The 13,220-nt window shown below is 38.0% G+C and overlaps 1 protein-coding gene across 3 annotated transcripts in view; it reads left to right on the top strand.

The window, feature by feature from the left end:
- VEGFD (vascular endothelial growth factor D) overlaps nt 1–9,714 on the top strand; it is a 30,589-nt gene extending 20,875 nt beyond the window's left edge. For 2 of the 3 annotated variants that reach the window (XM_037046341.1, XM_037046339.1), the window contains exons 4-7: nt 1,870–2,018; nt 3,240–3,340; nt 8,270–8,465; nt 9,069–9,714. In XM_037046341.1, coding sequence (XP_036902236.1) covers nt 1,870–2,018; nt 3,240–3,340; nt 8,270–8,465; nt 9,069–9,195 — 573 coding nt within the window. In that variant the 3' untranslated portion in view covers nt 9,196–9,714. The remainder of the gene's footprint in view (nt 1–1,869; nt 2,019–3,239; nt 3,341–8,269; nt 8,466–9,068) is intronic. The other variant, XM_037046342.1, reaches the window with a different exon arrangement.
- The last annotated feature ends 3,506 nt before the right edge of the window (nt 9,715–13,220 follow it).

Below are 13,220 nucleotides of genomic sequence, written 5' to 3'. Positions count from 1 at the left end.
AAAATTACATGTGCACCAATTATATCCACATGAAGTAATTATCTTAATTGGATCTTAATTGGATTGGAATGCTGATTTGTTTGGCAATAGGTTAACTTACTCTTAATTTTGTTCTTCTAATCCCCTAAAATATCCCTTAAACTGTGGAGCTTCTTTTTCTAAATTCTTCTGGAGAGTCTTGGAACTTGTAAATTCTGACCTCTACTATTTGACAATCAGGTCAAAAATAACATAAGTATGGCTAAGTACCAACTGTCAGCAGAAACAAAGCATGTATAATGTAAAAGGCTTTAGTTCATGACCATGTTATTCCCAAGAGCATAGCTGAAAAATTTTGCAAGACAATGAAAGTTACACAAAGTAAACACTCTAAAAACACTGTCTTACTTATCATGGAAGTTCCATTACATATTGAAAGGTCAGAATAAACACAACTTTAATGGATTGTTTCCACTTAATAGACAGTCAAGTACTTTATTTTGACTGCTCTACTCAACAAATGATTAGTTTTAAAGAATGTACTTAAGTGTATGTGTGCAGCAGTTGTTCTTTCCAAATATGCATATTTGAACATTAAAAAACTACCTCTCATCCCAGAGTTATGGACTATTTGATGAAATATGTCTTAGAGACAAAGTGAATCAATGAATACTCTATGTAGCAAGGACTACACGGAATGGTGATTGAATGGGCAGAGCATTAAAATCAAGTTCAAATTCATCTATATATCATAGAACAACTCTAGAAACAAAGTAATTGACATTTTTCTAAATTCTACTTGCCAAGATCCCACTTTGCTTCTTTTGGTCATAGCAATTTCATTCCAAAAAATAATGAGGTACATCCTTAAGAGTATTTCCTCTGGCTCTAAAGTAAACTGCTTGGGTTCAAATTCCCACTCTTCCAGTCAATAGTTATGTGGCCTTAGGCAAGTTATATAACCTTTCTGTACATCGGTTTCTTCACCTGTAGTCAAGGAGTGAGGGTAATAAAAAACACACTCTATAAAATTGTTATGGGGATAAATGAATTAATATAACAAGGCTTAGCATATAGAAACAGAAAGAATGACATTCTATAATTAAGTGGTTGAGTATGATGATCGTGTATGAGTCACTTATTACTATGTTATGCTGCCTATTAAATATTTTAACACTCAGGGGCTTCAAGCCACAAAGACTTACTCTCACTCATGTATCTGAGATCTCATTAGTTTAGAATGGGCCCCACTGGGCTTGACTCCAAGCAACAGGTTGAGTCCAGGTCTATTCCCTGTGTCTCTAATTCCTTCAACCAGCAAGCCTGCCAGATCATGGTCTTCTTGTGGCTACAGCATGCACATGACAAAACAAGCCCTACAAAGCATGCACAGTTCAAGTTTGTAGTAGTGTCATGTCTGCTACCATCCTGTTGACTAAAGCAAGTCAAATGGCCAACTACAAAGTCAAAGAACAGGAAACTATGTTCTTTCGATGGAGGCAGTATGAAAAGAGACAAATAAATTGTTTTGAATAATCATTGACTCACTGTGGTCTCAAAGAAACTTCATAAGCATAATTCTATTTTATCCTTAGTCAAATTTATAGCATGAACAGGGACCAACTGTGTCATTTGAAAAGGGCACCAGTGATACAGAAAAATTATGAGATTTAACTGAGATTAAATACTTGGTAAAGTTAGATACGCCCCTCGTCTCCTAACTCACAGCCCAGCATTCATTCCACCATATCAGTCTTTATCCTCATTAATTCTATTCTTGATGGAAAACTTTACTAAAGTCACTACCCTAAAGGACAAAGACAAAAATGTAGACTGTAGAAATTATTATTTTAAATATATATGTATTATGGTTATTTTTCTCCACTCTAGCTCTTTGAAATATCAGTGCCTTTGACATCAGTACCTGAATTAGTGCCTGTCAAAGTTGCCAACCATACAGGTTGTAAGTGCTTGTCAATGGCTCCCAGCCATCCATACCCCATTATCAGAAGATCCATCCAGGCCCCAGAAGAAGATCGGTAAGCACTTCTTGTATTTGATTAATACTTGTTCTTGCCTTTGCCAAAGCTGTGTGTGTGTGTGTGTGTGTGTGTGTGTGTGATGTAATACCTCATTAATTATAGAATCATCAGTTTCTCTTCATGTTCTTCATCTCTTAGCTTCTAATCCAGATCTACTATTAATAACTGGCAAATACATTTTTTATTAGGTGTTAGATGTATATTGCGGTAGGACCAAAAATCTCAGTGGTTGGGAACTCCACATGTCTGCTACGTACAACTTTGTTCTTAATACACATATTCTAATGCAGCTGTAAAACTTTATTCCAACCTTAAATTTGGCAGATGTTCCCTTATTCCAGAACAAATATGAAATAAAACTCATTCTCCGCTGTTTATACATTTCAGTCCCAAAGTGATGGGTGGGGCAAAGTTTCCTGGAGTCTCTGAGGAGTGGCAAAACTCTCTGCATCTGAGTCTGCAGATTATCTAACCCTTCCTCTTGAGATTACCCAATGGAAAATTCTTCTTTTAAATGAAAATGACTTAAAATTAATTTGGTTTTGAAATTTTCTTAAGAATATTTTGTGATTCTTTACGACATGAATTATAACACCCTGACCTGTTCTGAAATCAAAGATAGGAATCGTGGATTTGGAACAAAAAGATTGAGAAACAAATAAAGGCCAAATTATAAACACTGAGTTAAAACATAAAATAACTAAGCTGGATATTTATCTCCAGCAAAGGTAAAGCAGTTAAGTGCATACGTGAGTGGCAAACAATGGACTAAGCTGGTGGTTATACGTTAGTTAACATTGAGCCAAGAAGATACCTCCACCCCTCTTAAACAGAAAAGAAAGCTCATATATAAGTAACATTTATCCACAAAGTGTTCCTGCTGCCCTGGCCAATGTTCATAGCTCTATATTAAAGAAGATAGTGCTTAAAAGCTATGTTATAACAATATTTACTTTTGGTAAATAAGCTCTGTTGACAGCGAATTTGCATTGTTTTAACACCAATCTTCTTTAAAAGATTATAACTAACCAAAATTACAGTTTCATTTCCAAAGTTTTCTAAATAGAATTGCTATCTAATAACATGCAGTTCATAAATATGAATTAAGCTCTTTAAAACTCAACTATTTTCTACTCAGTAATTTATTCTACATTTAAAAACTGTTCCAAAAATGTGATGCCTTTGAAAGCTTTTAAATCTGGGTTCTTTTTTTCCTAGCTGTTCCCATGCCAAGAAACTCTGTCCTATTGACATGCTGTGGGATAGCAACAAATGTAAATGTGTTTTACAAGAGGAGAATCCACTTGCTGGAATGGAAGGTAATGATACTAGTATAAAAGAATAATAGTAATAATATATATTAACTCAATTAATTCATTATATCCTCACAATAATTCTATAATGTACTATTATTATCCCCCCCCTTTTTTACAATTACAAAGTGGACACACCATAATATCTAGTAATTTTCTCAAGGTCACACAGTTAAAAGTGATACAAGCAGTGAGATTCCAGAACCCTCTGTGCTATTACTATACAGTAAAGCCACCAATGCATCATCTGCCTTTTAATATCAAAGAAAAGCCCAGAGCAATTAGAGCATCCAAAAACATTAAATTTGAAAGGGGATGGTAACATTTAATGAAATACTTAATCATATTCTACCAATTTATTTGTAGAGAAGTCTCACCAGAACATAAAGTAATTTTGGCTTCCTTGGTTTCTTTTAATTATCATGTAAAAAAATCTCAATAATTTGAAAGAAGGGGGGAATAAGAGGAATCTTTTTCTGAAACTAGGGCAAACTAAAAGCAAAACACAGCCATTAGGCTAAGGGGAGTCGGGAACCAAATGAGACAGGCAACCATCACTGCTCATAACTCATAATGCTATGATTTCTGGTGAGGAACATTGGGCTGAAGATGAATGGATTTTTGTTTATTTTTTCAAAGAACTTGATATGATTCCACTGAAAAAAGTTACAAGGAATCACGCAATTTGCACCTTGCTTGTTTTAAAATGGGATTTACAAGGAAGACTATTAAGGATTCAACTCCAAGGAATCAGTCCCTAGAAACCATAAGTGACATCCTACTTTTTACGCTTCTGTCTCTCACCATGAAAGCTCAACCCAGGCTTTAAGGGAAATGTAATGTTCATGTAGTTTAAATGCTCTTGAAGATCTTGAGTGCTATCTACATCCTTCCCATCAAGTGTTGAGCCATCCTCTGCTAGACTATACATTAGTCATGGGGAAACTCACCACCCACCGAGACAGCCCAGTTACCCTGGCCACATTCCTGTTGCTAGTAAACTCTCTCAAACCTAAATCTCTCTCCAGAGCACTAATGTCTAATGGAATTATAGTGACAGTCACATATATAACTTACTTTTTATAGTGCTTGCACCTAAAAAGTTCAAAAAAACCCAGGTGAGATGAATTTTCATATATTTTATTTAATCCAACATAAAAATTGTATCATTTTAACATGCATGAAATCAATATAATATTTATTAACTAGATATCCTGAATTGTTATCCTAAGTCGTTGAACTCCAGTTCATATTTTATACTTACAGCACATCTCAGTTTGGACTTGCCATTTCATGCTTAATATAGCCTGTATTATCATGTTGGACAGCTTACCTCTAGAACATCAACTCGTTAGTTCAGGTTTTACCCTATAGACTCATGTAAAACAAATATAATTCTTTCTTCATGTGAGTCATTTTTAAATAGTGTTAGAAAGTTATTGTGGGAGACAATATACATAGAACTTAAAGGCTGTTTTAGTCATTTCCCTGGTACACAGCTTCTGAGAGATGCACTAGGAGGTTTGCATTCGGGTACAATGCATTAAAATGTGAAAGGAAATCAAGAAGAGGCAGAGGGAGAGGTTGAACTGTGTTGCAGTTGCTAAGATGTGCCAGCCAATCCTATGGGGAGCTGAAGTTGGGGTAGTCCTCAATAGGATGTTTCAAATCGATGTACAGAGGCAGAGTCCTATGGATTGGTCATTCATTGAATATGGACAGCCTTGGGGAGGGGATGTGACTTTGGATGAGGTGGCTTCTTTCTGCTGAAGGTAATTCCCGGGGAGGGATTCAGCTGGTGCACATGAGTGCTGAGGGTGGAAAGAGTAGTGGGGAAAGAGAGAAGTGCTCTGAGCAGGGAAAAAGTGAGTGCTCACCACTGGAGATGAGAGAACAAAGCATGTTGGGATGCTGGAAGAAGTTCAGCATTGTGGAGACATAATGGGAAGGAGCTGGGTAGATATGAGTGAGGAAGTTAGAGAGACTCACAGGGAACCTTATGAATCTTGTCCCAGAGCTTAGATGTGATACTAAGGGCAAAGTGAAATCACTTAACTGGTTTAAGCAGGAGAGTGATGGCACCAATTGGAATTTTAGAAAAATCAACCCAGTGATAATGTTGAAGAGGATGGGTAGACCCAGGGCAGGAAAGTAGGCAGAGGACCTTTTTGCAAGTTGTAGCAATTATGGAAGTGAGAGGCATAGGGTAGCCTGGATCACAATCACTTCTAATTTTCATGGCCCATAATTCAGTTAATATGGGCCAAGTTCCTGGTCACTTCTCCAATGGCCTCATCCAATGGATGACATACACTGAGCTTACTCTTTGCTAAACACCCTTTCCATACTTGTGGCTGTCAGACCAACTGCCTTTTGTACATGGCCTCTTTGAATGAACACATTTGAGTTAGTGAATAGAAGTCAAATTGAATTCCATCTTGTTAGATTCAGGTCATTGCTCTACACTGTTAAAAAAATACCCTGCCCCTCAAATTGGGGAGTCCTAAGTTTGTATTTTGTATTCCTCAACATAGCCACAAGTTTAATAATTTACTTGGAAAGTTCCATCAGTTTACTGTTAGAAATGATAAACGGAACAAGACTGGGAACAGAACATGTTAGTATTCTGTCATCGAACTCCCTAGGATTAAAATCAATATATAATACTTCATAGTATCATCCTTACCTGGTTGCTGCTTCATTCAGTTTTCCTACATCCAGTCTCTGTTACTCTTAACTTGTCTAGAGGGTCTGAAGCCGGCTTCTGCCAACTACCTTGCTGAAGTTCCCCTAACATCTGGTGAGCTGTTTCCCTAAACCGCCTAAGAATGGAGTTGGTGCTGCCTGAAGTTTTCTGAATGAGTCTCTACCGCCACCTTGTGATCCATAAAAATCTTAATGTGCCTCTTTAACTGTGGTTGAACAATCTATTCTCATCTTGTCCAAAAGTGACATTTGCCTCAGTGTCATATGGCTTACAAAGCTGATCTTTTTCCTCATTACACAATTCAGAATAAAACTGCACCAGATCTAGCCTTCCAACACCGACTTCACATGACCCTTCAAAAATCACCAATCACAGAGCAGTTAAAACTATGAAATTGCATGACAGGAAATTGCCATTTTGATATACAATTCATGGTCAGATATTGGCAAGAACATATGGTTTAACCCAATGTCTTGGAATGTAGGATGGGATTCTTCAGTCTTCATACATCAGCTGGATTCAGGACCCTTTTATTTCACCAAATCAATTCAACAAACATTAATCAAATGTCTGTTTTATGCTAGAACAATGAGGCCTGGTCCCTGTAATCCTTTGGCTTTTTTAATTAGTGGAAGGAACAGAGAAATTTAAAAAAATGTAAGAAGCATAAAAAAGGGCAGGATGGAAATACCCACATGGCAAGGGCACTTGGCTAAAATTGTGGAATTGGGGAAAGATGCTGGGGGGAAAAGTTAGTACCAGGGAGAAGTACAAGGCCAAAGGCATGGGTCTGAGAAACCCTGGCATAACATGGACACAGAAAGTACTATAATTGGTATGGATGGAACCACAGGCTATATGATAGAGGGAGGGAGAGAGGTAAGTAGGGCTCATTTCAGTTCGTTGAGGGTCTTGTATGTCCTGGTGGGAAAATTGGCTTTTATTTTGAAAGAGAGAGGACCTTCAAAGGTACATAAGGCAGTAGCAAAGTTATATCTGCATTTGAACATCTCATAGAGAATGGATTGAAGGGATAAAACTAATGTTAGCAAGTGAGTGACAACCATCTACACAAAAAAGACAAGGTCCTGACTGAATTGAGGCAGGGATAGTAGTGATGGAAAAGAAAAAAAAACAAATTCAGTGAGGCAGAACTGGGTGGATGTGGTGATTAGGCTCAATGGGGCAGATGAATCAAGGGTTCTGGAACGATTTTTTAAATGAGGCCAACTGGAGAGAAGCAGATTTGGGGAAGAAAGTAAACATGCACTTTGCTCCAAAAACTTCAAGAATGCTAAGGTGACAGTCAAGTTATTCTAGAGTTTCTCTTTCATTTTTGGCAATGAATTTTAACTTGATGATTACAATTGGATATGGAGTAGTAGTTACCCAATTGTTTTGTATACTTCCTAGAAGTGTCTGTCAGTGAAGTGTGTGAAAAACTTAGGTCTTCCCTGTCTCAGCTCAATGTATCTTCCAGCAGATATCAATGGAATCCAAGTTCATTATAGCTGTTGTATCTTTTTAAAAATCCTCATGCTAGGATGTGTTTTTTATTGATTTTAGAGAGGAAGGGACAGAGAGGGAGAGAAACATTGATCAGTTGCCTCCTGTACATGCCCCGATCAGGGATTGAACCTGCAACCTAGGTATGTGCCCTGACCTAGCATTGAACCCACAACATTTTTGGTGTCTGGGATGACACTCTAACCAACTGAGCCACCTGGCCAGGGTTTACTATTGTATCTTTTATATCAGTGTTGTGATCTGTGGTGAAAAAATACATCACTGTTTCTACCCAGAGTCTAGAAGGTCTGAGGTGTATTTCTATAGTGCCAATACTTTTGTTTCTCCTCCCTTTTAACCTTCATCTAGACACTTGGAAGAACTAGGCTCATAATCCTTAGACACCTTGTCTTTTACTACTCATATTTGGTTGTAAAAATTTACATTTTTAACAAGTCACCAACCTAAAAATCTCTAAAAATATTACCAAGAATATACACTTTATAACATTTTATTACAAACTAGAAGAACACATGAATTCTATATTTGCGCTGTGAAACTAGAGGTGAATCTCCTTCACTGTGTAAATATCAGGGGGAAAATTTACAAGGAAAGAGATTTTGTGACTCCAAGTTATTTGAGAGTGATATAAAGTATACGCTTTGGGGATCATGTTATTCATGCTACAGCTATTGGACCAACACTTTGCTGTTTCTGTTTAGACCACTCTCACCTTCAGGAACTGGCTCTCTGTGGGCCGCACATGAAGTTTGATGAAGATCGTTGTGAGTGCGTGTGTAAGACACCCTGTCCCAGAGATCTCATCCAGCACCCAGAAAACTGCAGTTGCATTGAGTGCAGAGAGAGTATGGAAAGCTGCTGCCGGAAGCACAAGGTATTTCACCCAGACACCTGCAGGTGAATGGCCTTTTCACTTTCATGTTAACTTGACTCATTGACATTTAATGCAAATGCCATTTTGATTCAGTGGGATTTCTTATTAAGCCACTTTTTTTTCAGTGTCCAGACCCCTTTTTGATAGTAAAGTAGGAATTTGGCAAACTAAGGAATAAGCAAGAGTATATAGAGTGATGATTAAATTAAGAAATCAAGAAAATCCTGCTAGCTATTATTGGCTTAAGAATCTCAACCAAAACTAGATTGATAAGATGTAAACAATTATTTGGGTGGGGGGGATTCAGATCAGCAGGCTCCTTGGTTCATTCTTGCTCTCAACATGTGTTCACATGTGTTTATTTGTTTTTTTTTTCCTTTGAGGAAGGGGATGTTACTGAATTTATGTAGCAAAAAATGTGTTGATGACTAGAACAGCTAGAGGTTATCAACTGTACTGTAATAGATTTGGAATCCATGTGGGGTAACTATTCAGGATTTTCTATTGATGTTTTAAATACATATCCAAAAATTTTACTTTGAAAACTTAATCAAATCAAAACAGAGTTATTCCTTTGAATATAGTCCTAGATTCTGAATTCTCATGTTCATTTTCCTTTGCAACAGCTGTGAGGATGGATGCCCCTTTCACACCAGAATGTGTGCAAATGCAAAACCAGCCTGTGCAAAGCATTGCCGCTTTCCAAAGGACAAAAGGCCTACCCATGGGCTCCATGGTCAAGAAAATCCCTGATTCCGCTTTGTTCCCAAGTTCCCCATGCCTGTCATTTTAAACAGCATGCCACTTTGCCAAGTTGCTGTCACAATTTCTTTCCCCAGGTGTTGGAAAAAATTCATTTCACATAATACCAGGTGAATCCAGACCAAGCTTCTATTAAACACCAGCTGAGGATTCCCTGGTTCACTGACAGATGTCTTCTCACTGAAGGTGCCTCTGACACCAAGGAGTGGAGAAGAGGGTGCTTGTGTAACCCTTTCTGTGTGTTTGGTAAATGAAAAAGGTTTGATCATCATGGAATGACAAGTGCCATGTGCCTGATTACTCACAGAAGATGAGGCAGTTCCAATAATCTCTGTGTCCTTCGCTCATTGCAACTCTCTTGTGAAGTTATTCTAATTCTTTCTTGTGTAGACTTTGATGTGTATGATCAGCACTGATTTTCTGATTACTGTCCAGCCTGTAGTGGTCAGTTTATCAAACTCCTGTCTATTGTTTTATATTTAAGTGTATTTAAAGAAAATAAACACCATTATTCAAGCCACAGAATTTTGTGTTATTTAATATGCTTCCACTCTAAATTTTATGCTAAAGAAAAAACTGTTTTGAAGAGAGAAAGGGCCCTGGCTGGTGTGGCTCAGTGAATTGAGTGCCAGCCTGTGAAGCAGAGGGTTGCCAGTTCAATTCCAAGTCAGGGCACAGGCCTGGGTTGTGGGCCAGGTCCCCAGTTGGCGGTGCATGAGAGGCAACCACACACTAACGTTCCTCTCCTTTTCTTCCTTCCTCCCTTCCTCTCTGTCTAAAAATTTAAAAAATAACATCTTTTTTAAAAGAAAGAGAGAGAAAGGAATTTAGAAGTGGAGAGGGTAGGGAGAGATAGGAGCACAACAAAACGACACTAGTTTTGGAAAACCCAAGGAGTAACTTTCAGAAGGTTTAGGTGCTAAACAAGGATAAATAAATGTGACCAAGAATCAGCTGGAAACCAATCTTTCCTTTGGTATTCAGTTTAATTTGACCCTGGTCCCACAGTGAAGGAGAGTCCACTAAAGCCCATGACATCTTTGGATCTGTCCTAAAACCAATTCAAACTATGTTTTGATTAGTGGCTCTATCTTCCTAATTGCCATTTAGATGGAACTATTTTCAGGAATTCTGAGCTAGGACAAAACTAGTTGTGATCTGGCTTTGCATTTCTATCAATAAAACCACCCCCCGCCCCATTTCCTCCTCAACCCCCAATGACCACCAAGAGATTTGCTCTTGGATTCTGAGGCTGGGTCTGACCTGGGGTGGGGCTAGTCCTCAGGGGAGAGGTGGGGTAACTAGCCTATTGCCTTATTAGAACTCAGTGGTCATTATACAGGAATATTTGTCATACTAATAGTTTTGGTATGTGGGCTGATAATTCTCAACTTGTTTCAAAATAAAAATATGTAAAAAATCCCCAAGAGCTTAATGCAAATACAATAAATGCCAGTGATGTATGATATCCCTAATTATTTAAGCCACAAGGCCAGAAAATTATTAACACGACAGCTCAGATCGTAAATCCCTGACTAAGCAGTGTAGTGGGAGGCTATTTACAGATGGAAACGGATTGGAGATAGCATAATGGTCAGAGATGGGTGAGATTAAAAAGCCGTTTGAGATACTTGGTAAAGGAGATGACACAAATAATCTATTTTAAGGCTTCTAAGGGAGGCAATAGATTGGTAAAAATGGTAAGCTTAATGGATTTGGTCATTTGATCACGAAGAGCTAGACTTTTAAAAAATACTTTTAATTTTTATTGTTGTTCAAGTACAGTTTTCTGCCTTTCCTCCCATCCCTCCCTACCACCCTCCCCTGTTTTCACTCCCCTTGTTATTGTCCATGTGTCCTTTATAGTTGTTCCTGTAAACCTTTCACCCTTTCCCCCATTATCCCCTCCTGTCTCCCCTCTGGTTACTGTCAGTTTGTTCTTAATTTCAGTGTCTCGTTATATTTTGCTTGCTTGCTTGTTTTGTTGATTAGGTTCCAGTTAAAGGTGAGATCGTATGGTATTTGTCTTTCTCTGCCTAGCTTATTATGAGTAAATTTGACAAAGTCTAGCTCTTCTTTCATTCCCCAGTGTGAGAACAATGTTTTGCATATAATAGGTGACTGATAAATAATAAAGTATTGCATTGGTTTTGTGATCAGGGAATGGGAATTCATCTGCCACTGGGTTGCCTGAGATGAACTCTTATTCTCCAAGGTCTCTCTCCATCTGGCTTCCCATCATTCAGTGTCTTGCCAAAGTTTCTTCACAGTAGAGCCATTGGCTTTCAAGTGGAAAGGTTCCAATAAGACATGCCCCAGTGCAAAAGCACTTAGTAAGTTTCTGCTACATGTCATTTACCAATATCCCATTGACTAAGCAAGTTGCATGGCCAAACCCAGAGTCAGTATGGGAGGGGCTTAAACAAGGGTGTGAGTATTGGAAAGTGGTTCACTGAAAGCCACCAATGTAAATCTCCTATAAAGGCTGGTTGCTGTCTCTAGCCACACAGGGAGCTCTGTCAGTCTATTATTCTACAGAAGGTGAACCCTGGTTCATGTTTTCCCGCTTCCAATACAGAATCCAGGACTAAATCAGGCTTTGGTTTGATTACCATTTTGCATTTTGGTTCTGTTTCTGATTCATGGAAGTGTTTATGCTCTCTTAAAAGTCACAGCTATAACATTTTAATTTTTTCACTTGATATCTCGTATTTTTCCATTTAAAGCAGAATGATGAGCAAGGAGTCTCGAAATAGTCATTGAAAAGCTCATCTTGGCTGGAAGTCTGGCTCAACATCAAGTCCATTCTCCTTAATAAGGTCCTCTGCCAGTTTGCTCCTGTCTTCACAGGAAATGCCACTCTTCTCCCAGCTGAACCACTCCCCTTCCCTTCCCCCATATAATTATACAACAGCGTCACTGGACAGTCAGCACCTGTCTCTATACCTTGCTTACATTGTTCTTGGAATGGTCTTGCTCCGAACAGATGCAGGAGTGAGTGCCTTTTACCTCTACTAGCCAAATGCTGGTAGCTAAAAATACTCCTTTCCTCTAAACTCCTACTATTTTTTTTGTATTTCTCTTATAGTACTTATCACTTCCTATCTTTTATCATAGACATTTACATATACCTTAACTCTGTCTTGGTTCCTTGGTAAAACTCATGCCAGGCTTTCCTTGCCTTATGCCTTAGATAGCAGGCTCTCAAAACAATTCTGTTGCCTTCCCATTTCAACATCCAGGAGAGCTAATATACATATGTGTTTACAAAGAGCTGAGTTTCAAGGGAAATGATCTCCACATTTATTTAAACCTTCTCCATTTATAGGTCATTTTATATTACAACTGGTACTGATTGCCTTCATATTTTATTAAGTGTCATCAGAATACACTGCATGTATTTTAGTCTATCTTTAGTGGCTTCGGAGAAAATTCTCTAAAGGTATACCTTGATTCCATACATTCAGGCAGAACACTATAATTAGAATTATCCCCAGATTTATAGCTTAATTTGGCTGCTACAATTTTCTTTTGACCTTTAGAAAATATCCTTAAATAGAGACTTTTGCTTAAGGTTGAACTTATTATAAATGGAGTTTTGTATCCATATGAGATTGTGAACCATGTACAGAATCGTGATTTTTATGCCTTTTAATACTCAAAGCCTAGGTTGGAGATTGGAGCACAATGAATGTTCAATGTGTTCATGCTTTGTTGGAACAGCCTGAGGTTTTCTCAACCCCCTCCCCCACAGAAACTCAACAACAGTGTGCTTTTATGAATATATGTGTATAGGGATCAGCCTATTCTACGGTATTTAAAACACAAAGAACCTCTCAAGAAAAGTGAATTCCTTTATAATATTGGTAAAAGAACCTTTCAAGAAAAGTGAATTCCTTTATAATATTGGTAAAAGGTGTATAAAAGCTAGGAAAGATAAAAAGTTTTTAAAACAGGGACTGTGTTTAACATTCCTTGTATTCCCCAAAAAGCCTTTTATAGGGTAGGCACTCAGT

Source organism: Sturnira hondurensis, unplaced genomic scaffold, assembly GCF_014824575.4.
Source record: "Sturnira hondurensis isolate 20B ecotype Veracruz unplaced genomic scaffold, ASM1482457v3 Scaffold0005220, whole genome shotgun sequence".
Classification (NCBI taxonomy): domain Eukaryota; kingdom Metazoa; phylum Chordata; class Mammalia; order Chiroptera; family Phyllostomidae; genus Sturnira; species Sturnira hondurensis.
Note: the sequence above shows the minus strand (reverse complement) of the source record. Positions and strands in the feature narration are given on the sequence as shown.